Source organism: Corvus brachyrhynchos, unplaced genomic scaffold, assembly GCF_000691975.1.
Source record: "Corvus brachyrhynchos isolate BGI_N302 unplaced genomic scaffold, ASM69197v1 scaffold28, whole genome shotgun sequence".
In the NCBI taxonomy this organism is placed as follows: domain Eukaryota; kingdom Metazoa; phylum Chordata; class Aves; order Passeriformes; family Corvidae; genus Corvus; species Corvus brachyrhynchos.
The window spans coordinates 8,513,542-8,539,828 of NW_008246058.1; the positions used below are offsets into that span (position 1 = coordinate 8,513,542).

General features: G+C 34.4%; 1 protein-coding gene across 2 annotated transcripts in view; it reads left to right on the plus strand.

The window, feature by feature from the left end:
• Positions 1–25,197, plus strand: part of CSMD3 (CUB and Sushi multiple domains 3) — a 621,464-nt gene extending 596,267 nt beyond the window's left edge. For both annotated transcript variants that reach the window (XM_008642636.2, XM_017746102.1), the window contains 9 exons: positions 6,708–6,819; positions 8,094–8,273; positions 11,584–11,649; positions 13,712–13,870; positions 17,082–17,194; positions 18,260–18,281; positions 19,018–19,080; positions 21,521–21,656; positions 23,052–25,197. In XM_008642636.2, coding sequence (XP_008640858.1) covers positions 6,708–6,819; positions 8,094–8,273; positions 11,584–11,649; positions 13,712–13,870; positions 17,082–17,194; positions 18,260–18,281; positions 19,018–19,080; positions 21,521–21,656; positions 23,052–23,211 — 1,011 coding nt within the window. In that variant the 3' untranslated portion in view covers positions 23,212–25,197. The remainder of the gene's footprint in view (positions 1–6,707; positions 6,820–8,093; positions 8,274–11,583; positions 11,650–13,711; positions 13,871–17,081; positions 17,195–18,259; positions 18,282–19,017; positions 19,081–21,520; positions 21,657–23,051) is intronic.
• Positions 25,198–26,287: the final 1,090 nt, after the last annotated feature.

Below are 26,287 nucleotides of genomic sequence, written 5' to 3' on the forward strand. Positions count from 1 at the left end.
GGCCTTTATGCAGTACTACTCAGTCTTAGTTTTAGCAATATTTGGGTTTTCAGATTGTGCTAGATCACAATCATATGCAAGTGAAAATTGTCTCAGTTTTCTCTAGGAACTGAACGTGCTGCTTTGTGCCAAGATAGGATATGCAGGGGCAGTCCTTAGCCTAATTTTGTTTGGTTATAATACAATATTATGCTAGAGGGCAACTCTTTATTCAACTATGTAACAAATGAATAATTTATTAAGTATTTTCTATAATTTTATTGTCACAGTTTCACATATTAATGAGGTTTCATTGAAGAAGCTAATGCAGTCTTTCTCATTTGTACTGTAGTTGTGAGTAACACGTCACTCACAGCTAGCATTAGAACTGTCAAAATATCAAGCAAAATGTCAATTGACAAATCATTTGTAAAATAAGCGTAACTGCTGGCAGAGTTTACAACCTTGTAAATTCTAAAAAAACCCCAAATTGTAAACAGTTATAAGGTTAGTGCCCAGTATATTTAAGATGTATGTGCTACAGTCTCTTTACCTAGCCAGCAACTTATTCTTACATTCACACAGTGAGTTTGATTTTATGTAGTAACTAAATTTGCAGTTTCTGGTTACTCTGATTGCTTAGTTAATACATAACAGTGTAGAAGTATCAGTCACACAGATGAAGCTGAGCTTAGTTCTTGATTGGGTGGAAACAATAGTGAAAATGATTGGTTCTAGACAAGTTATTGTCTGTAGATCCTGGAAAGAAATATTGCATTGTCTTATATTGTATAATGTTATGACTTCTTTAAACGACAAAAAATATTGTAAATGAATTTATATTATGCTATAATTAACTTCCTGTGTGAATGGGATTACAGTGATTTTTGCTTTTATCCATAGCAGGAAGGTAAGGAATGATTCTGAATTGTTCCAAAATACTGGTGTGGGTTTTTTGTTTTGGTTTGGTTGTTTTTTTGTTTGTTTTGCTTTATCTCTCCTAAATACTTAATATTTAAACTAATATTAATAAGGTAACTTAATTGACTTAATTGCCAAGGTTTAAATTTATTTCTCTGTCTCATAAAAAAATATCAAGCCATAGCCTTACACTAGAATTCAAGTCTTCATATGTGGAATCCTGTTTTAAGTGCTTTTCAACAAATGGCACTACCTCTTCTCTGACAAAAATCACTGACTGACACTTGCTTTTCACAATACTGATGTCAAGTTATGAACTTCCACAGCACTGTTGTTTTCATCCTGTTTTTTCCCCTACTCTTGATTATCTGTTTTGCTATCTCATTGATTGCACTGAAAGTTCAGGCAAACACAAGATAATTCGAGGCTTGACAGAAAGGTGTATCTAAACCTAACATCCTGGAACCTACACTAACAAAAGCACAAATATCACCACCTCACATTTGAATGATGCTTCAACTATTAAATAAGAGCTTTGAAGAAAAAGAGGCAACAGAATTTTGCATCGATTTTTTTGTACAGTATTGAATTCTTCAATCAGAAGCTGATCAGTTTCTTATGTGTTCAAATAACATCAAAATACCATTTTAGGGCTACTTGGGTATCTGGCATGGAATGGAAATGAGTAGCATCACATTCTTTAATTGTTATGAATACATACTTCTAGGATGTTTACCTTTCATCTGAGCATTTTTTATTTGAGAGATCTACCTTAGCAGTGTGTTACAATGGAGAAAAAATAACTTTAAAACTTAGTGAATACTGACTTCATCTGTAATCTGGAAAATAAATCTCTCCTTGAAAAGAAACTGTGGGGTTTGAAATACTTCTTCAGCTATATTGCTAGAAACATAGAAAAGTGCTTATAGCACTTTCACCATAAACTGTTGTAACACAAGGTACTACTGAATTGAAGAAACAATTTAGAACTGCTTAGACCAGTCAGTCATATATACAAGATTTATTACTTCTCATACTTTTTCCAACTTTTTTTTGGTAGAAATTCAGCTATTTTCCCTCATATTGAGGCATAAATTGAGCCAAAGAGCAGTCTGAACTTAAAAAGGAAAATAGACAGAATGCAGTAGTGGTAGCCTTCTGCTAGCTCTTGGATTCTATTTTATGAAATTCCATATGAAACTTGATCTGCAGATGTTGAGCAGCCTTGCAAATAATCTCCTTTGAATGTAATGCTGATATAAACTTCAATGTTGATTGAATTGTAGGATGAAATTCCAAGAGAAGTGCTATACTACCACAATATATCTGTCTCCATTAGCACAGCTGGCACCATCACTGCATCCATGAAAATGTAATTTTTATCAGACACCATGTATTTTCCTGGTTCCTACTGCTTCTCATGGTCATGAGGTCTCTGGTGTCAGTGTGTTAGTGTCACAATCTGGAGTGCTTCACTGGCACAAATGTGATTTTTCTTTTTTTTTTTTTTTTTTAAGTCTCTGTCATTCATGTTTCACCTGGGCTTATTTGTAATGTTTCTGACACACTTTTACACCACTCACACCACAGTTCCACACCATACACATTATATTTCTATCTATACTATAAGGTACATTTCACCTGTATTAGATAGTTGTTCTTTTTTACCTCTGAAACCTGATTCTGTCCAGGCCGGTATGTCTTTAAGGGTGAGTTGATCACAGCAACAGGATCTCCAGTGCTCAGACTTTGTTGCATCTTTTATCATAGTCACACTGTAGTCTTCTTCACAGCAACCTGTTGGCTGCGTTTCTCAAGGGCTTTGCGGTCGTTCCAGCACCAGGCCTATATTTCTCTGTACCACATCACATTAATGGGAAATAGCTCATTCTGCACATAGTAGATTCTTTTTTTACTGCTGTGGATATAAAGCTGTGATTGTACCATATAAAGACAAAGAAAGGCATAAAAACTGGTCATAGCTACTTGATCACAGAAAATTTAAATTTTACAGCTAAATCAAGTTTAGAAACGAAACAAAACAAAACTAAAACTAACACAAAATTCCAGGCAGCTCAAGACTCTTTCAGACAGAGGAAGCCTGTCAAGCTTCTGTCCAGCAGTCTTGCAAACTCAAACCCCTGTTACAAGGGCAATAATGTATTACTGGGCTACCAAACTACAGATATAGTGAAGAGTTAATGATGTATGTTTTCATTCACTTAAAATATGATGCTAAAAGTTAGTGAAGAGAAATAACTGACATTCCCTTAGCTTCTTAGTTCTTTGGCACGAATTTCTGGGGATAGAGAAGTTTATTAGAGTATCTTCATGTTCTTTGGTAAACTGAAATCTAGAGAAAAAAACTGATTGTACAGTAACTCATGAGAGTTAGAAGTATCTTCTGTTTCTATAAGGAATATAAGAAATAACAAGGATAATAACTTACTATTATTGTTATAATAATTATTATACATTATTATAATCTTATTTGGTGAAAAAATTATCTAGAGTACTTTATAAATGGATGCAGATTGGTATTTATGCATTTTCTTCTCAGATTGCTATTTCTCCTTTTAGAGAATAACAAATATATGGTCTTTGGGTTTTAGCCAAAAAACCCAAAAAAGTTATTGATGTTAATTTTGGGAATATCCAAACTATAACTGACACTATAGAAAACCAGCTATGGAACAGACATGATCAAGCACTATACAAGGAAATATATTTTTTTTTTATTGGATACAAACACTGTTGCCCAGAGTAATAATGCTTCTACTTGAGCTGTAGAATAAAAATTAGAACAAATCAGAACATCTCAGGACTGGGAATTTTTAGAGCATAGAATCCTGTATTGTAGCGCCACCTGGTGCCTCTGACACGAGTATTGCAAAGTAGACCAAGAAACTTAAAAAAAATTACTTCTATTTGTTCAGTAATTACTATACATATCCTATATAATTAATAAATATAATATATTGATTATTGCATATTGATTTTAATTTTTTTCATTTATTCATTACCTTGAACAGCATGGCAGCACCTATTAAACATCTTCCTCTCTTGGGCAACTGTTGCATTTTTAATGCTGCTTTGGGGCTTACATATAAAATAAAGGTTGTGTTTCTGGTAAAATCATAAAATAATCGAATGGTTTAGGTTGGAAGTCACCTTCAAGATAATCTAGTTTCAGCCCCCTGCCATGGATAGGGACACCTTCTAGTAGACCAGGTTGGTTAGAGCCCCATCCAGCCTCGCCATGGACACAGCCAGGTATGGGGCATCAACAGCTTCTCTGGGCAACTTGTACTAGTCTCTCACCACCGTCACAACAAAGAACTTCCTCCTAGTATCTAATCTAAACCTACTCTCTTTTGAATCTATTCTCCCTTGTCCTATCACTACATGTGTCTGTAAACAGTCCCTCTCTGTGTTTCTTTTAGGCTCCCTTCAGGTACTGGAAGGCCACAATTAGGCTAGATTGAAGCCTTCTTTCTTCCAGGCTTAACAAACACAGTTCTCTCAGCCTTTCCTCATAGGAGAATCCCTCAGAACATTCTGGTGTCCCTCCTCTGGATTTGCTTCAACAAGTCCATGGTTTTCTTGTGCTGAGACCCCCAAAGTGGGACGCAGGACTCTGGGTGGGGTCTCATCAGAGCAGAATAGAGGGGCAGAATCACTTCCCTCAACCTGCTGCCCCATGCTGCTTTTGATGCATCCCTGGATACAACTGGCTTTTTGGGCTGCCAGTGCACATTGCTGTCTCATGTCCAGCCTCTCATCCACCAACACCCCAAGTCCATCTCGGCAGGGCTGCTCCTGATCTGTTCATACCTCAGCCCAATCCTACTAAAAGGTCTAGTGCAGCACCTTATACTTGGTCTTACTAAACCTCAGGAGGTTCCCATGGGCCACTTCTCAAGTTTGTCCAGGTTCCTCTGGATGGATCCCATCCTTCAGATATGTCACCCACACCACTCAACTAAGTATCATCTACTAATTTACTGAGGGTGCACTGGATCCCTTTTTCTGTGTCATTAAGGAAGATATTAATTAACACTGGTCCCAGTACAGACCCCTGAGGGACACCATGTGTCATTGATGTCCACTGGGACTCTGAGACATTGACCACTACCCTCTGATTGTGACTGTCCAAACACTTTCTTGTCCATCTAACAGTCCACTGATCAAATCCATCTTTGTCCAGTTTAGAGAGAAGGACATTCTGGGAGACTGTGCCAAAAGCTTTACAGAAGTCCAGAAAAATGACATCTGTATTGCTTCCCTTGTCCACTGATGTAGTCATTTGAACACACCTTTCATAAGGCTAATACTTTTTTAAAATAATATATTATTGATGTTGATTAACTAAGATCTTTGCTACCAAAAAAAAAGCATTATAGCTTTTTGGTGCAGCTTCTAAAACTTGCAGTATTTTACTACTTTGTGCTTAATCATGCAAATGATTTAGTGTATTTTCTTCAAAATCTTTTAAAAGTAATTACATAGTCTAGTGAGCACAGAAAAGAGCAAAAAAGGGGAGATGAATTTTAAATCACATCCTGTGTTGATGAGCTACTATCTGTAGTTCATGGGTTATTATTAAATTTCATTCTGATGAGAAACTTGAGCTGAAATGGAATCGTACTATAAAGTTTCAAATGAATACTTGCAGCAGTGAAATGCTGTTTCCCTGTACTAAACTATCAGGAAAGAATCCACATTTTACCTTTGAGCATCAGTCTGAATCAAGTGTTATGCATTTAAACAAAATAATTTAAAAAATAAAACCCAAACCAGAACTATAAGTGTGCTGTCACAGATAGTTTCAAGTTTTCAACTTCTTGCTTAAACATGAGTTGATAAATATATTAATACAGGCCACTGGAGATAGATAGATACGATCTCTGCACCTTAATATTTTAGTTAACCACTCACACTGTGTAATACAATACTCTCTGAATGATATACTTCTAATCTAATTTCCTCGCTTTTGATGGAAACTAAGAATTATTTGCATTTTCATCAATTTCACCATGACTGGACATGCTGAACAAGTTATTCTGTGCAGAAACTGTAAGAAATCTATTTTCCTTTTTATGCAACACATATCCATAATAAGAATAATAATTAAAAGCTAATCTCAGATGAATTGCTATTTTAAATTGGAATGTACTTGTGTTCCGGTTTCTATTATCAAAGTGGTGTAAAGAGCGATTATTCTTTACCTCCTCTCATTAAAAAAAAAATTAAAATATCATAGGAATATTCTGAAGCATGAGACAGTGTTGTTGACCAGCCCCATCTATTCTAATCAAATATTTCTCATTTTAACTTGTGAATGTATCCAGCATTCCACAAAGGGAACTTCTTTCTAAAAAAGTTCAGAAAAAGTCCTGCAGAATCTAATACCCATTTCAGTTCTGTGACTTCCCTTGTTTGTGGCAATTTTGCCCAACTGGCTCCTTCTTGGTCCAGAGTGGGGAAGGCACCATAAGCTTTGTTTCCAAACTCACAGTTTGTTAACCTGGTCCAAGCCCAAAGCAACACACTAGAGAGACCACAGAAAATGAGGATTTGATTTTCTTCCATGGAGGATCTAACTTTGGGGGGAGAGTAAATCTACTGAGAATGAGGCAGTTTTTTGTTTCATATCAAATTGTTCTCTGAAAATAATTTACTTTCTAGAGAAAGAGAATCACAACTTATCAATTCTATATTAAATGAAGGAATGATCAAATTTGGAAAAAAAATCCCAGCTAATAGTTGCTCCTAACAATATTATTGTGTTTTCTACTTTTCAACAGGTGGGAAATGTTGTTCAATTTCAGTGTAAAAAAGGACACCTGCTCCATGGTTCAACAACACGAACTTGCCTTCCTGATCTTACATGGAGTGGAATCCAGCCAGAATGTATACGTAAGAAATGATAATTTTTTTTTCTCTCCTCAATTTTTTTTTTATCTAGACTATTTAGCTGCAGTAAAATTGTCATAAAGTTAATCTATATGACTTTATTAACTGAAAGGTAACAGAAATTTGCATTACTAGCTTACAGCAGCTAGAAATATGATTCTGAGTGAATTTTTCTATAAGAAACAATAGAATTTAAAAAAAAAGAGAGAGAGAGAAAATTGGCAGATCTTCATCCAAAGTCACTTTCTATCTAAGAGGGTGCAACCCTTCCAACTCAGGAGGTGTGAGAACAGGACGTATCAGAAGGCCCTATTCTAAAATATGTAGGAGAGCATAAAATTAAAATCAGTTCTAGTAAACAGTTTGAACTGTTTCTCAAACAAGGAGTCAGGGTATTTTAAGATGGGGAAAAAAGAGTTTGCAATTGGAAATTTTTGAATCTGAAATAGAGAGAATCTTCTTCGAGTACAGACAGCAGCACTTCATTTCGTAGATCTTTTACACTTTGGTAAATAATGATAATTTACTGAAGATATAAGATCAAGGTTAGTCTTTCTAGTTCAGCTAGTCAGCTGTACTTTTCTGGAAATTGTCTTACCTTATAAGATCTGACCCTATAGAATTACTTCAGTGAATGGAGAACATATCCACAGAAGGAAACAGCATTAGTATTATTTCAGTTGGTGCTAGCATTAATCTTAAGCAAACAAAAAACCAGTAGCTCAGTGTGTTGAAAGGTGAACTCTGCTCTTGGAGGTATGCTGTCTTTGAGATAACACATAAATCCCACATTCTGGTGATTGTTAGACACTTCATATGAGATTAGAAATATTAATTTAATTTTTCTGGTATTTACAACTCACCTTCAATTTCTCCTTGACCCTTCATAGAGTTTTCCAACTGACCATTTATTTACTGTTATACAATGCTACATAGATATCATAAGTGATGTAAGTCACAAGCTGTGAATGCTTTTAAGTCTGGTATGATGTGTGCTGTTTCTATTCTCATATGCAGACAACTGATCTTGTTCATGTAAGTGCATTTAAGTCAGTTATTGGTCCCTTGGAATTGAAAGGTCCATGTTTAAGAGTGTATTTACAGACTCACTGTAATATTTTATAGACTATATAGTAATTTATAATGTGAATGAAAACATATTAATATGTAATTTCTATTTATTTTTTACTTAGTTAACTGTCAGAATGAGCATATATTATCTTTTCAGAAGTATTTTCACCATTTCAACAGAAGGATATTTTATCTTTTCTTTGTAGCTCACAGCTGTAAACAACCAGAAACACCAAGTCACGCTAATGTTGCAGGAATGGATCTTCCATCACTTGGTTATACACTGATCTACACTTGTCAGCCAGGCTTCTTCTTGGCAGGAGGATCAGAGCATAGAGCCTGTAGGTCTGATGGCACATGGACTGGGAAGGTTCCAGTTTGTGAAGGTAAGCTCTTCTGTTTCCTGCTGCATCTGCCATCTGTCATATTTCAGTGCTTTTCTTTACTTGCAGTTGGCACACACACGCCAACAATTTGATCGGGCCCAGTCAGCATTTTTTAACAAAAGGCAGGTCCTGCTTGATGAATCAAATCTCCTGCTATAACAAAGTGACCTGCTTAGTGGTCACTCAGTACTTGGCACTGGTGAGACCACACCTTGAATAGTGTGTGCAGTTTTGGGCCCCTCACTCCAAGAAAGACATTGAGGTACTGGACTGTGCCCAAAGAAGAGGAATGAAGCTGGTGAAAGGTCTGCAGCACAAGGCTTATGAGGAGAGGCTGAGGAAGCTGGGGGTCTTTACCCTGGAGAAAAGGATGTTGAGGGGACACCATATTGCTCTCTATAACTACCTGAAAAGAGATTGTAGCAAGGTGAGTGTTGGTCTCTTCTTCAAATTAAGAAGTGGTGAGAGGAAAAGGCCTAAATCTGTGCCAGGGAAGGTTTAGGTTGGATATTAGGAAAAATTTTGAGGAAAATTTAGGAAGGGTTGTCAAGCATTGGAACAGGCTGCCCGGGGAAGTGCTGGAGTCACCATCCCTGGAGGTAGACATGTAGATGTGGCATTTAGAGACATAATATAGTGGAGGACTTGGTAGTGTTAGGTTAGCTATTGGCCTCTAAGATCTTAAGAGGTCTTTTCCAACCTAAATGATTAAATGATTCTGTAGTAATATTTGAGAAAGGTGCCTAAAGTTCAAGACGTCTGAATCACTGCGTGCAATTAATCCATAGGGTTTAATATTATTTCATATTTTTATGTAAGGAACTGTATACTACTGGAAAACAAAATGTATCTACTTTGTCCTTGCTGTTCCAACCTTTAATTTTGTTTCTAATTTTTACTACCTACTTTGTCACAGTAGGACATGAAAAACACCATATCCAAGTCATGGTGAGAAAGGTGGTTTTCATGTGACATAAGGAATATACTCAAGTGTAGCAACTGTTTGGAATTTTATTTCCTGAATAATTAAAGGCCTTTTCAGATTACTGTTACCTAATGTTTCAGATGTGGTTATCCCCAGGGCTCTTACAGAGGCATTCACAGGCTCTGTAGCCAAACACTGCTACTTGGAAGGGAAATAGGAAATGAATAGTTTGTATTACTAAAAAAACAGGTGTCCTGGAATTGCATGCCAGGCAAGTGCTGGGGGAAAATAAAGCAGAGCTTTGGGATAGTGCTAGAAAGCTAGCAGCCAGGAAGCTTATGACTTGTTCAGTACTTGGAAAGTATTATGGCAGGCCAAATGTGATTCATAGGTTGTATTTTGATTCAAGAATTTTCTGCTGCTGCTGTTGAAAGACGTAGCATTAGTTGTATTACCTGATAGTAAGGAAGCTTTTTGAGATTTTTTGTTTTTTAAGTATTAAGTAGTAGCTATGAGTGTATCTACATTGTCATATAGCTTAGTTTCCCAATGTCTTGAAAAAATATTAGAGAAATTTAAAAAAATTTAGAAAGAGATGTGTTTCTTCTTCCTTTTTAGCAGTGGAGGAAGCTAATAATGAGCAATATATTGCAAAATGTTAACTCTAATTACATAAAGTAAAATATCTCCTAGGTAATTTCAGTTTTGGCTATAGGGCAAGGTGAAATATCTCTCTGATGGAGCATAGGAGAACACCAGATCAGGTTGTTCACCTTTTATTGTGAACTTCACAAAAATAACTTTGAAATGGATGAAAAAGAATAAAATGTTTGGAGCTGAGAGCTCTAAAGGGACATGTAGGGGAATTAAACTAGAATTTGTTCCTTTAACTACAGAGTTGAAATCTTGAAAGTCCTACTCAAATATCTGGACCTAGAAACTTTAACTTCATAGTTAACTAGTTTTAGTTTGGATTTGTATTTAACATTTGCATTTAAGTTTTACTTCGTGTTTCAAATTTCAGTTCTGGACTTGACTAGAAATTTATTCAACTTAAGGAGGCTAACTGGCTCATCATCTTTTTACGCTAAAGCCCAACTAGAAAGTGTAATCCAGATATTTCTAACCTGAATTTAATGTAGTTGGAAAGCATATGCTGTTGGACCATTTCCTCCAGGTCAACAATATATAGTGAAGTTCAGTACGTTTCTTTCGAAACAGAGAAGAAATTGAGGTTAATCAGTCAGTAATAATAGACCATGAGAACCTTAGGTTGCATTTCAACCACTGCCCTTGCTTCTTTACAGTTTTAACATACATGAAAAGAAAAGACCTTTTGAAAAAGCTAAAATTTATTCTCAAAAATATTCTCAGTCCCTGCAAAAGTTTCCTTTTTATGCAGAAAAATACTCAACTCAGGGGGGAAGTAGTTTCTTTTCTTGTGTATTTGTTTAGAACATGGATTGGAGAGAAAAGGCCTGGGTTCAAGGCCAAGACCCACAATACAAAATATTGAAATCGCAATTGGAGCAAGGAATTGAGTCTAGTGCCACATGGACTATTTTATATTAGGAGACAGAATTATTTGTCTTCTTTATGTTCCAGTGAATCCAAATTAGTTTCTTCAAAATAAAATAGCTTCACCTCCAGGAAATTATAATGTCCTAGTGCATTTAGTTCATCATCTTCAGTGGTGGAAGAGTTCCTGCTCTAAGCAGAGAAGAAATTGTATTTTCCAACTTCCAGTTCTCATATCACCTGAGCAGTTGGCTATTCTGTGGACAGCCCCTTTGGTTTCTTTCTTTCTGTTGTTATTCTTCAAAGAATGAGTGACCTTCTCCTTCACTATTAAGAGATTATGTCAGCATCTATGGGTTTTCAGTCTTGAACACAAGATGTCTCACTCAGTACTGTTGAAGACAGTTAAGTCCTGGAGAGAAATGATTTCAAGCTCCCTTTGTTGTGTGTGTCTTCGCTGTTTGGTCTTACATTGCAGTCAATGCACTGTTCACTGTTCCTAATCCAAGTGACACAGCCAGGATTAGATGATATATTAGAAGGATCTCACATATTAGTGCACAGGCCAGGACTGTAAATTCTGAAACATGGATTCTGAAGTGAAACCCTGCACTGACTACTGAAAATGACTTGATAGCATCCAGGTGCCTGATTTAGGAGGATAATGGGGGAACAGAAGAAATTTTTGTGTAAGTGCTCCTGTGATACTAAGGTTTGATACCAACTGAAACCTCATTCATATTTGAGTTCGAAACATAGTCTTATATGCTTTTTAACAAATAAATTTCATTATGGAAATTATTTTATTTGTTTCTGAGTAACATTTTGCTACTGAATTGTCTTTATATAATTTATTCTTTCTAACAGCTGGTTCTAAAATATTAGTGAAGGATCCCAGACCAGCACTGGGAACACCGAGTCCCAAACTAAGTGGTAAGTACTCCAAGGTTTATATAGTTATAAACCATTTCTGTAGAAAAGACAACGGGGATCAGTTTAATGAGATTGCACTGGGTGGTTTAGAATGTGTAAAGGATATTAGATTAGGCACTAGATTAACAAGGAGGGAAAATAATTAAATTATTCCCCAATTTTGAAGTCTGCTTACCATATGGTATAATTTATATCTATATACAATTTCTGTTATGAAATGAGAGTTTTGTTGGTTTCACCGAAATCACTGTGTTCTCTGTAAGATTCTATGCAATTTACTTATTTAGAAACTGCACTACTCACCTTGAAATAATTTAAAGATGTTTTGCAGTTTTCTTCAGTCCTGCACATTTTTACATATTGCTAATTTAAATTGCTTTACCTAAATACTAGCCTTCAACATAGCTTCCAAAAAAGCTAATTTTAGCTGAGACAAGGTAACTTCTCGAATTTTTGCTAAAGTCTCAGGTTTTAACAGATTTGCTGAAGACCATATTTGGATGTTCTGACAAGAGAAGCTCTCTGTCCACTGACGAGATCTTTTGAAAAGAGCAGTCTCTGTAACTAAAATTAACCTTTGAGTATAATAAACCTATTGAATTTCTACTGATAATGAATAAGATTTAAAAGTAGTACTTTAGCATATGGGGATTTGGGGGCTTTTTTTTCTTAACATTTTGTGTACTAGTTCAAAACTATTTTTTTCAATGATGTGCTGCTGAGTGGTAGACATCAAGTTTTTAATTCAGAAAATTTTCATTCGTTTTGTGCAGTCCTGATTAACTGCCCATATAGCCCATAAAGATTAGTTTTCCTAAAAGTAGGGAAATATATTTCAGGCAGATTACAAATCAACAGCATCAGAGCATTTGCACCATGCAATTTCCTTGCTTGCAGGTCCAGTATCTACATGTTTTTTTCAAGAAACATATACATATATACGTACATGTACAGAGATAGAAAAATTAGGAACGCTCCTTTGCCCTTCATGGAGAAGACAACCTGCCTTTGTGTTGCATAAAACAAGCAATGAAAGAAAACTGTGGATATTCCAGTAGGTCCCAGTCTTGGATTTAGGGGTATCCTGAGAGAGAAAAGGGCAAATATTCTTCTCTGCTTATCTGACGAGATGCCAATGCACACATGAACACAGAGCTTTAACTTCAGTATGAATGACTTCAAATAATGTGAAACTGCTGATTTGAAATAGTGATTCTTACAGGGCTAACTCTGATACGTTACTTTTTAAAGTGTAGTAAGCCCATCCTAAATCATGTTTAATTTAATTATTTAACAGGTATTTCATGTTAAGGTTTTAAAGATTTGCATGTATCAGTTTTTACTTCATAGGTATCTTTTTGTTGTTTTGGTGGAGTTTTTTTGTTGCTGGAAAGCATTACTTAAATGAATAATTTTACAGTTTGCTAATGATAAATATAAAATGTAAGGGTATAAATCTAGCATTTCTATTCCCCAGCAGACTATGATCTGTTTTAAATTTTAAATTAGAGAATTAATTTTTTTCTCCTGGTGAAGCTTATAATGTTTTTAAGCATTTGAAGACAAGACAAAACTCCTTATATAATTTTTTTCATTAGAAAAATTGACCAGTTAATAAAGAAAATGCTTATATTTCATGTCATTTAAAGAAAATTATTATGAAATTTTTTATATCTAAATTGATATTAATTTCTGCAAAATGTAATGCTAGGTATATGTCCCTAGCCATCTGTGCAGGCATAGAAAAGATTCTACAGTGAGTGGAGTATGATCTTCTGGCCAAAGCTTTCAGAATTTTTGGAAATGATTTAACTCTGGGGCAGGTCCGTATTTTAGTAAAAAAGCAAATGAAGATGTAGTTGTGGTTGCGGTCTTCAGTGCAAATATGTTTCTTTCATAAATGTTCCTGACAGATTTGTATGTTTGATATCTGAAAATTAGGCCTAGTAGATTTATAAAAAGGAAAGAAAATGCTAATATTTATCATACATTTTGTTGGATATTTGACTTTGTAAGTACTAAATATTGCAATACGTATTGAAACATGTTTTTGTTTATATAGTTCCTGATGATGTATTTGCCCAAAATTATATATGGAAAGGATCTTACAATTACAAAAGCAAGAAGCAACCCATGACTTTGACAGTCACCAGTTTCAATGCAACTTCAGGAAGAGTAAATGCAACACTTACAAACAGCAATATGGAATTGCTGCTATCAGGTATGGGCTAAGGAAAACTAATTTCCTTTCTTTCCTTTTCCTGTCTTACATACTTTGGTTCCCTGTAACTTTCTGCATAACTTAAACTTTATTATTTTATCAAAGAAATTTTCATTGCATTTCAGTTCCTTTTCAAAGGTAGGGATTTTTCCACTTCTTTCCCTCCCCTTGGTTTTTTTTTTTTTAATTTTCCAGGTTTTTACTATATTTGGAGTTAATAGTCAATAAGGAGTGAAAGAATCATATTAATTCTCATGCCTCTCTTTTAAAAGTTTTAAATAAATTTCAAGTACTATTCCTGAGATTTTCTTAATTCTTAATTATAAAAATTACCCACAGTAGCCTAATGACTAATAACAAATATGATGAGATTGATATATGTTGACCTAGAAAGTCAGAGATACCTAATGAACATGGAAAGAAAGTAGAGCTGACACTTGTTAGATTTCCTAAGTAAAAAAAAGGAGGTAGAATCATAGAATTGTTTAGGTCTAAAAAGACTTCTAACATAACCAACTTAACCTAATACTGCCAAATCCACCACTAAACATGTCTCTAGAAGTGCCATATCTACACATCTTTTAAATACCTCCAGGGATGGTGACTCCACCACTTCCCTGGACAGCCTCTTCCAATGTCAGACAACCCTTTCAGTGAAGAATTTTTTCCTAAGATCCAATCTAAACCTCTTCTGGCACAACTTGAAGCCATTTCCTTTCACCCTACCACCTTCTGCTTGAGCAAAGTACCAAAACACGTCACTTCAACTTCTTTTCAGGTAATTGACGAGAGGATGTAGTCTGCCTTCAGTTTCCCTTTTTTTCAGACTAAACGACCCAAGTTTCCTCAGACTCTCTGCATAAGACTGGTGCTCCAGACCCTGCTCCAGCTCCATTGCCCTTCTCTGGACGTGCTCCAGAATTTCCATGTCTCTCTTGTAGTGAGGGGCCCAAAACTTAATGCAGGATTTGAGGTGTGGCCTCACCAGTGCAGAATAGGAGGGGATGATCACTGCCCTGGTGCTGCTGACCACCCTATTTATTATACAAGCCAGGAAGCCATTGGCCTTCTTGGCCACCTGAGCACAATGAAGGATCATGTCTAGCCATGAACAGCACCCCCAGGGCCTCCCAAGCCTGTAGAGTTTCCTGGGGTTGTTGTGACCCAAGTGCAGGCCCATTGATCCAGCCTGTCCAGATCCTTCTGCAGAGCCTTCCTACTCTCTGGCAAAGCAACACTACTGCCCAACTTGGTGTCATCTGCAAACTGACTGAGGGTACCGTCAATGCCCTCATCCAGATTGTTGATAAACACATTAAACAGGACTAGCCCCAGTATTGAGCCCTGGGGAGCACCAGTTGTGACTGGCCACCAGCTGGATGTAACTCTAATCAACACAAATCTCTGAGCTCGTCCAACCTGTCAACTTTTTATTCAGTCCAACCCATGAACAGTCAGTTTCTCCAGGAGGATGCTGTTGGAAATGGTGTGAAAGCCTTTATGAAGTTCAGTGAGACAACATCCACAGCCTTTCATCGACTGAGTCACCTTATCATAGGACACCAGAGTAGTCAAGGAAGATCTGCCATTCATAAGACTATTTGGCTTGGCCTGATCTCCTGTTTGCTGAGAGGGGTGGTCTACAGGAAGGATGTAATGAGCCAAAGAATCTATGTTTCTGCTGAGGTCTTACTTCCCAGTATTGAGTAGAGTAGTAAATTCTTATCATTAGATTTGTCTGTGAAAGGAATTTTGTAGGTGTCCTTTGAGTGCCTGAGAGTCTGGACTGAAAAACTCTTTGTCTTGGCTGTGTGTGAATTTTTTCTATTGTATTAATTTCATCCGTGTAATTTCCATGAAGATATTAGGTACAGCAGATGTAGTACTTTGTATTTTTAGAATTAGAAAAGTAAACCATTGTGTTTTCTCACTCAAAACCTTCCTCCTCCAAATAAAAGGTTCATTTAACTAGACACAAATGTGATTCCAAATGCCCTTTTCAAGTATATGTACAGGCATTACATATGTCATCAGGTAATTAATATTTTTTACTTCCCTGTTCTACAGATAGAACACTGAGATCCTGTATACTGAAAGGGTATCTTAGGGCCAGGGAAGTAGGGATGGATCAAAAAATACATTTACATGCCAGGAAGTTGAATTTACCTATACTCAATTTGTAGTTTTCTCAAATGAAACATAGTTTCATCCTCCTGCATCATTTACTGTTTTGCATTCCATCATTTGATGCATCTTTTTATACTTCTTTTTATTTTGACACCTGTGCTTGCTGTAATTATACATAGAATAAACCCATCTTGCCAAAGCACATTCATTTGAGCTCAGGGCAGTGTTAACATGAAAATAAGTCTTCTGATTAGCCCAGAGATTATTTATAGGAATGATACCTCCTATAGGGCAGTCACGGATCCTTGATGTGGAGAAGGCTTTTGTTTTCTCAATTTAGGCAGGTACACAAGAAACATGAATTAGGAATCATTGCCCACAGAAGATGAAATCACTAAACATATTGTGGTATTTTATTTCCGTTTCCAAATCAACAAATAATGATATTTGGGTTCTAAATAATTATTCTGCAGGAACAATAGTGAGTCAATTAATTATGTCTACAAAGCAAAGAAGGTTGCATCTTCCTTTCCTTTCATCTATCATATGGAAGAAACTGTGTTGTAAGTGACCATACTAACTGCTGAAGAACAATCCAATTTTTAAAAATATTCTCAAATTTGGTTTTTTTTTTTTACATTTAGCAGCAGCTTTTGGAATAGAATTTGTATGTGGATCTTCCTATTATCACATTTTCTATGTAATGACTAAATTATGTGTATTGAAAGTAGGGATGTGAGGTTTAAATACACACTTCCTGATTCAGAACAATATTTTCCATTTCAAATCAGATTGCTGTCAATGTTTGTTCTGCCTAAGGCTTGAAGTAACAGCTGTGTGTATGGGGTTTTCCTTCCCTTCTCTCCTCTCTACAGGCTAAGCTAAAAACGGTTTTTATTGAAATTTTATGATTATTGAAATAATTTCAAAATAGAGTGAATTTTTCTAAACAAACAATGTTGACAATTGGTACCTATTCTTCCTGCTTTTCCTCTTTAAGACAAGAGATGATGTGTTTATTCTCAAAGATGACATAATTTTTCAAGTCAACACAAATGTGAATTTTTAAAATTATATTCTACAGGAGTGTATAAAAGCCAGGAAGCTCGGCTAATGCTCCACATATATCTCATTAAAGCACCCTCCCATACATCTGCAAGCAAGTTGAAAGAGGAAAAATGGGCTATGGATGGTTTTGTGAGTATATTTCTGCCGCAAAAGAGAGGGAATTTTTTATTTGTATGATTGAAATCATGTTGGTTTTCACACCCAAAAAATCCTGAGACATATCAAATGGAATCTTGTTAGCAAGGCCAATTCATTAAATTAAATGAAAATTTTCTTGTAAAATGCAGGAGACCAGTCCGAGGGAAAAGTATGGGAACAGTCATAGAGTGTAGGCAAAATTATAATGCGTGTTAGTACAGAAGCCTTTCTCATAGGTCTCTTATTCCTTGTTTAGCAACAAGCAAAAGACAAACTGTCACATGTATGTGGAAAACAAAATAGATTACTCCAATTTATCATTAGGCCCCTTGGGGTTCTGGGTCTGAGTTTATTCTTTGAAACAGAGAGGAAGAGAGACCATAACTGAGAGGAGGAGAGGTAAAGGAGAGGGTTAAATAGCCCAGGTTTCTGGGATGGATTAAGCCATGAAAAGGAAATGCCTTGCAAGAATAGATAGAGAAAAAAAGTAGATTTTTTAGAAAACAAAGAGCTTAAAATTATTTGGATGATGATAAACACTTGTACATCCTTACTACACCATCTAATTTTTCAAGGAATTTGTCTGTTTTCCTATGTTTCACCTATTGGTTAAGCACTACAGGGACAGCACTATGTGTACACATGCCAAAAGAAAAGAAGAAGTGTACATTGAATTGCACACACAAATTTATATTTTTATAACAAGTGGCACTGGTTGAACAATAATTTCTTAAAAAGGTGCAGAATGAAAACCTTAAACTAAACTCATTAAGCAACAAATGTTCTAGTAAAAAGGCTTAACTCTCTTGGCCCGTACAAAGTTTAGGCTTCATGAACATGCTCCTGAGGTAGCAAATGCAGGGAATTTATTTTCAGGCTTCTAAATATACAGAAGTAGACAGTATATTCCCTACATTCCATATGCTATTTACATACTGTTCTTACTTGACCTTTTTTCTCTTTGAATCTTGGAATAGCGCACAGAGACTGCTTTAGCCCAAAATAAAAAAATCACCTAAGAAAGGCACCCTGTGTTCAGTGAAAACATAGCTTCAGGTCACTGCTGAAGATATACTGTGTCTTGAGAAAGGGAAGCTTAAGGGAAAAGCTTGAGGGAAACTACACTGAATTTAAACCTAGTAACTATTCTTAGAAGCAAGTATCTGTCAAATTGTATACATTGCACTACTTTAGATTGTACTTACTGTAATCAGAGAGGTAATCATAGGATTACAAACATCCCCTCCCTTCCACAAACCTTTTAGTTTATACTAGCATATTTTTCCCTTGTACCAAAGCCTTATTCAATGTTCTTCTGGTCCACGGCTGTATAATTAAGTACTTATTGGGATAAGCACTGAGAAAAATCAAAAGAACTGTCAATTAATGTGAGGTCTTTTTTATTTCATTTAAAACTAGCTATTAAAATGTCAATACTTGCATCCGTAGAATTATATGCAATATAACTTTTTCAATCTACTGCCTAAACAAAACAAAAAAATATGAAGTATCGAAATACAGTATTTTAGAAATACTGACATTTGAACTACTAGAAAATTTAGGTCTTACTGGTTTTAAAAAAATAAAGGTAGTATAATGTATCAGATGTGACTGTAAACCACCATGTCTAAGTTGTGCCTATAACAGTCCTATTTTTTCTTTTGAACTTTACATATAAATTTCCTAGAAAAAGAGGGTGTTTATAGTGGGGAATAACAGCTACCAGTCAAGTATAGTAGGATATAGAATAGAACAGCTCCCTTTCAAATAGATACATGTAACTTGCAACAAACTTTTCCCCATTTAATTCAAAGTACATTTTTTTCAAGGATTCATCCAGGGTAAAGATTATGGACAATTTGGGCTTCAAAGAATAGGTATTCAACAAATTCTAGTTCTTTGCTAGTTCATTGTTCCATATTCTGTTTCATTATATCCAGTTGTATGAGGGTATGTGCAGGATGTTAACAGAAATTACATTTTATAGAATATTGAGATATTAATATCTTTAAAATGTCATTTAAGTGGTACTTACAAATAAATTGTAAGGAGCTATAGATGACTTGCAATGTACTGCTTAGTATACATATTCATTTGTAATATTTTGAGCAATGTTTTTATCCAAATACGTGTAAAAATTTAGTTTCGTATCTTAATAGCTATCTAGAAAATCCATGTTATAGAATGCTCTAATAGACTGATTTCTTGCTTATGGTGCTAAAACAACATTTCACCTAAACATTATTAGAAGAGGGAAACTGGTAAATCTTTACAAGTAAATGCTTGTATTACTTTTAAGAAGAAAAAAAGTCTTACTTAGTTGATAAGTGCTTTTTTCCTAAAAATTGACTTCTTGTTTCTATACAAAGAGAGCTTTGGTAACAGAGCAGTGGAGACAACATTCTGTTGTGCTATTTAAGAAAAGAATTTAATTTTCTTTTCTAAAGTTGTCTTAAGAACGGTGATATTTCTCCTTCCATGAGAATTTGAATTTAGTTAATACTGAATTTTAAATGATAAAATACTGTTGGGAATGCCTTAGAAGAGGATTTCCTTTTCACTAGTATAATGGCTGTTTAGATAGACTGCTTACCTTCAGGTAAAATTCCTATATGTGGATGGAAAGTGATGTTTATCAGCCACAAAATATTGTCCATTCTTTTTTTTTTTCTGTAAAATCAGGAAATTCTTTAATTCTTGAATGTGCTGGAAGGAAGGAATTTAAAGTCAATTTTTTCTCTTTTCACAGTTCTAAATCACAGTAAAATACACTGTTTGGGATCTTGTTTTTCACTGTAATTTCATATGAAAATTACTTTGCAAGAAATTTTAGAAATATCTTTATCTAGAAATGTTTCCTTTAAATGAATATAAGAAGTTATTTTCCTATAACTTCTTTAACATCTTAAAATATTTGAAAGTCATCTAAGAAAAATTAAAATGCAAGACTTCTTTGGCAAATTGTTCTGATTATTATGAAAATGATATTTCTTCATTTGATTTTTGGAGGATATTTTTGAGATTCTTTTCTGTAATATGTTGAAGATACTTTTTATTGGTGTATAACTTCGAGAAAAGAATGATTCACTCAGAGTCAAATTCTATACAATGTTTAATTGTAGCTAATATAGTCAATAATATCTCTATAAAGAGATTCACAATCTTTGTACAGATTTTGTTTACCATGCTTACCACTTCATTATTTCATGCACACAAACACAAATTTAGCTTCTCAAAAATAAAATGTTTTGATTGTTGTTCCCACACAATTTTCCTCACAGCCTGCATGGTTGTTTGGGGTCTTTTTTGTGTTTTGTTTTTCTGTTTTTTGGAGTTTTTTTTAATTTATGTATATTCTTATATGATCAAGAAATTCAGAAAACATTATGACCTAAGCAATTCTTAAAAGGTCCAGTTAAAATCTTGAAAATTAACTTTGAAGACGCATTACAGAATCACAGAATCATCTAGGTTGGAAAAGACCTTGATGATCATTGAGTCCAACGTATGACCTAACATCACCTTACCAACTAAACCATGGCACTGAGTGCCACATCCCGTCTTTCTTTAAATACCTCCAGGAATAGTGACTCCGCCACTTCCCTGGGCAGCTCATTCCAATGCCCAACCACTCTTTCTGTAAAGAATTTTTTTCTAATGTCTAGGTCATTGTTATAACCTTTCTTCACATTTAAAAGATGTATCACTTGTCTGTGTAGAAAATGTAGATAATGTTTTCTTCAGGAAGGTCATATTTCTATTTTTTCATCTATATCTGGCTTTAGCTATTCAAAATTGTTCCTATCTCTTTCACTCTGTGTATCCATAGCAGCACCTAAGGAAGTAATGAGTTTTCAATTTGCCTCTTTAGGTGATTGGCTTTTTCCTTGAAAGTATGTTTGGGTTTTATATATGTAGTATTTATTAATTAATGAAATAGACATATATAAACCGTAATATAATCAATCTAACATATGCATTATTATAAACTTGACCTTTTGTATGACAGTACAGTAATGTGTTTCCATTACATACAAAAGTTGAATCCTATGCTGAGTTATGCTGTAAGGTATTTACTGTACCAGAGTATGTGTACTGTTCTGCCAACATGTGGCATCCACATATTAATCAGAATATGGTATAATATATTCAAATTCCGGGTGGTCTCAGCACACAGGTGTAGGTATGCAGCAGAACACATTATGATGACCCAGTAACAAGGTGTTACTGAATTACGAGGATTATGGAGTAGTATCAGTAGTTTGCTGATAACAGACATATAGGATATTACTTTTTTTTCTCTTTTCTTTTTTTTAGGTCTTAACATGTCTGAGGGTTCAAGTTCTTCTAATCAACCACATGGTACAAATAGTAGTTCAGTGGCCATTGCTATCCTTGTGCCTTTCTTTGCCCTTATATTTGCTGGTTTTGGCTTTTATCTTTATAAACAAAGGTAAGTACAAATTATATATACAGAATTCTTCTATTCCACTGCATGTTGGTGATTTTTTGTCTTCAGTTTTTGCTAGTGTAAATAAAGTTTTCTGTAAAACAAAAAGGACTTTGCAAAATATGCATGCAGGCAGTTCTTCCGACATCTATTAAGGTCTGGTATAATAACTATGAGATGAGTTTATTATACAGTGCTGTACTTTCATTCCTACCTATTTAAAATTTTATACATTTCTCTCTTTATGATAAAATAGATGCTATAAAGTATTGGCATATGCTGAATAATATAATTGGTAGATTTTGTGTGTATTTACAATAAATTGCCTTTATTCTTTTCTTCATGTGACAGAATGAATTCATATCCTGAGTAATTTATCTTAATGCCTGATCAGTTTATTTGCATAGAAGAATATGCAAGCATTATGTCATCAAGAGGTTTCATTTTGGAACTGTTTCTGCATCTGGAATTATTAGTTCATATGCAATTATGTTAAATAGCCACCAGTCTTTTCAGTTTCATTAGTCTAAGTTCAACCGTTTTGTTCATGTTACCGAGACCAGTATTAATTCTTTGGATGCAGTAAGCTTCTCCTGTAGCTTTAAAGCATTTGATGGCTAAAGAAACCTTAATCACTTTAATGCCAAGACGATTCATTGCATACTAACTGCCAAAATGGTGATTTACATCTGATAGTCTGACAATAATACTAGTAATATACATTACAGGATAACATTAGTTTAAAACATGTACCATCATTTTTGATTAGTACTACTTGTTTTCAATTGCTGCAGCATATGAAAAATTGCCCATGTAATTTTTTATGTATTTGCTATTAGCTGCATGCTGTAAGCACTTGCCTTGGCATTTTATATTGATGATTTACAGTACAGTATGGATTTTGTATAGCAATATAGATAAAAAGCTTGTAAGGGTTTGAACTCCGATGTTTTGAGTTATTTAGTGAAAAAGGGTGCATTTCAGCTGCAAACTCATTCTTGGTAAAATGATGGGGTCTCCAAAGGGAAAAAGAAAACCTCAGTCATCTGATTGGGGAATTACTGTGTCTTTTCAAGATTTTGTTGTACTCTATAATCTGATCATCCAAGTGGAATGGGTAACAACTTGGATAATGGATAATGGATACAATAACAATGGATAGCCTCTTCTAAGGTTGTTAACTAAGTTTCTAAGTGAATGCCATTTTTAAGGAATCATGAAGCCCTTAAACTTCAATAAAGACAGTACTAATTCTTAGCTTAAATATTTTTTAAAAATCAAGATATCATATTTAGCTCCTATAACTGGAATTGGGAACTAAATTCTGTTCTTATTCTTAAACCACCTTAAGTCATTGAGGAAAACGGCAGTAACAAATGTTCTGGCTTTCTTCTACAGGACTGCACCTAAAACACAGTACACAGGATGCTCTGTACATGAAAATAATAATGGACAAGCTGCTTTTGAAAACCCCATGTATGACACAAATGCAAAGTCAGTGGAAGGGAAAGCAGTACGATTTGACCCCAACTTGAACACTGTTTGCACAATGGTATAATGTGGTAATGATTTGTCTTCAAAGTCTGGAAATTGACACACAACACAGTGCACACACAGTTCACTGATTTAAAAACAAAAAAAGAAATGAAAAATAAAATTAAAGCACACTTTTCAGGATATAGTGGGTCACCTTTTCCTGAGGACGGTAGGAAAGTCTGGGTTGTAGTTATTTTGTTTTGATTTTGTTTTTCATAAACTGGATCAGAATTCTTCTTTGTGTATGCCACGGAGAGTTTTAAAAAATTTTGCTGCACTCCATGAGTGCTACTCACAGTTTATTTGCTTTTTTAAAAAAGGAGGTTATTCTAAAACATAAAACATATTTGCATATATTGGAGGAGCATCCACTATCAGTATTCTGTGCTTTATAAAAACTATAATAGAGGGACTGAGTTAAAAAAAAAAACAACAGATATAGGTAGAAAATAAGAGCTATAGTTACAGGAGACAATAGGTCACCGATTTCTCTTTAACAGTCATATGCTACATTTTTCTCATGAGTTTGTATCTTTTTTCCTTTTTCAGCCCGTTAAGTATTTTATTTTTCTCAGAACAGTTGAATTTCTAAGTCCAGGATGTAGTATTTAGAAATTGCAAGTATAACTTACTCTTTCCATATCACAGAAAAAAAATTTAAATTTCATGTTCTTATAAAATGAATTTTCTTCCCGGCTTCACATCTTGCTTCATTTTCATGTTCCAAGTCAAGCTTGTTTTCTCTGTTTCTATTAACAGTACCCACAAATTGTAACATTTATATATTTCTTTTGTCAATCATACATCTAGACAAATTTTGCAATGAAGAATCTAATATGAATTGAGCTTTGTATGTGCTTATGTTCCTTAATGTTGAAGAATGTTCAGGAGTGACCATCTTACATTTTTTTCAAAAGTTAAAACATAATTTAATATTTCCTATTAAAAAGTGCAGTTTACAGAAATATTAGTAATGAAATCCCTATATGAAAAATACGAGTCTATTTTTCAGTCCATGTTAGTTAAAACTAGGCCATATTCCACCTTTTTGTTCCTTCAGCATTTTGACAAAATGCATGCACAAAGCATGATGCGATCCCGTTGAGATTGATGGATTCTAAGAGACTTCAATGAACTTTGGATCAGATCTACAAGGCAATAGGGAGTTATAATTTGGAAATACTGTGTTTTCACATCTATTTTATCTATATATTCCGTACTCTATGGAAACAAATCCTTACAGCTCATTTAAAATTGAATATATTACCATAGTGCAATGAAAAAAAGTCTATATATATATATATAAAGCCATGATTTTATTAGGGACAATCCATTCATTATAGGGACAATTCAGATTCCACAGCCCTCAAATACAAGTTTTAGACATTCCAAAATCACTTCTAAGGAAATGCAATTTTTAGTTTTACAGTTATTTCATATCCGAATTATTCAGTGGGAACTCAGTAATTTATTTGATGTAGGTCATTGTCTTCCATTCATAGCATGACTCACAAATGCTGTGTTTTAGCCAGTGTGAATTATCTGTTATTGTCCCTTTCAGACATTAATAATTCTGTGAAAATAACCTTTTTATTACCGTAATAGAGAGTGCCTACCAAAAATCATTGTACCCAGGATTGCTGCTTGGATTTCTATAATGTTTGATGAATTTCTTATAAATCATTTTACAACACTTTGTTTTGAATATTCATACAACTCTGTCAAACTGTATTCTACTAAAAGGATGCTGTTTTATATTTTATACCATTGGTTGTTATTTATTCTTGTTTATTCAAATGACTGCAATAACTATGATTCATTCATTAATGTTAAGGTTAATACATTTGAGATCGTTTAAAATGTTTCTTCTGCAACTGGCTACTCCTCTTATATTAATGCATACACTTTTGTAAAGAAGTATATTTTTATGAAAAAGGATTTGTAAAAGTATGATGTAAATTTTCAGTGCAATGTAAACAAAATAAAACCGGACAATTGCTTTTTTTAACCATGTCTCTTCTTTGGAAGATGAGCTTTAAACTTATTTAAGTTGGGAAGATAAGAAAATAACCAAATTAAGAATTCAAATTTGGTGTTCTTGTGAGTATTAAAATCGTTAATTTTTTTGAATCTTTCCGCAAATTTTAGGTGAAGCTGTAAGATTTAGATTACTTGCAAAAATAATTGATGAGCACAATGTTTAAAGCTATTTATTTGATAAAATTAATTTTCTGTTTTACTTGAAGAAGCAGTTTTACAGAAAAATGGTCTACCATTGTCAACCCAGTGGAAAGCACAGGAAAAAAATTATTTTAAAAGAAAAAAATAAGTTAGAAAATAAGTTAGTTTTGTATTCCTCAAGGCTGTAGATAGCCTACTTCGTATATTATTTTGCTACCTCTTCTCAGAAATATGCAGGATATATTAACAGGTAGTACCCGTGCATACAATATTTTTCTGTCATTAAAAACCCCCAGTGGTTCTTTTAATGACATTGAACTGGAAGGAGGGATGTTAATTATATTACTATAATATTGAAACTGTCTTTTAATGACCCTTTTCACTTACAAGCGTGGAAAGTGGATGGCAAATCCTGATCTGAGATTCTATCTGATGATAGAATAACTGGGGTGGGAGAATAGTCCAAAATTCATCTGTGAATTTGATGCTCTATATAAATTAAAGACACCCATTCAGGTCCATGTTGAAATTTCTGAAAATTGTGTTATTAAATACATTAGAGAAAGAAGCATGGAGTCAGTTTAAAAAGTATGAGGATTATGTTGACATGGGGGAGAAGGTGGTATTCTGGAGCAAATTAGTTAACTCTGCAAAACGAAAAAAAACCTGTTTCACAGTAGCCAAATTAGGATATGGAGTTAAGCTCTTCGATTTTTGTTTATGCATTATATGTTTCAACATATAAAAGTAAATAAAACTTACATCAAATTAGTTCCACAATTCTGTTAATTAGCTTAGCCTAATATACCCAGCTTGCCCTTTTCAAGGATTATACTGACTTCATTGTTATAGAAAATGCCCTATTCAAAATAAAATGAATTTGGGGTTTAGTTAGTTTGTTTGCTTTTGTTTTGTAC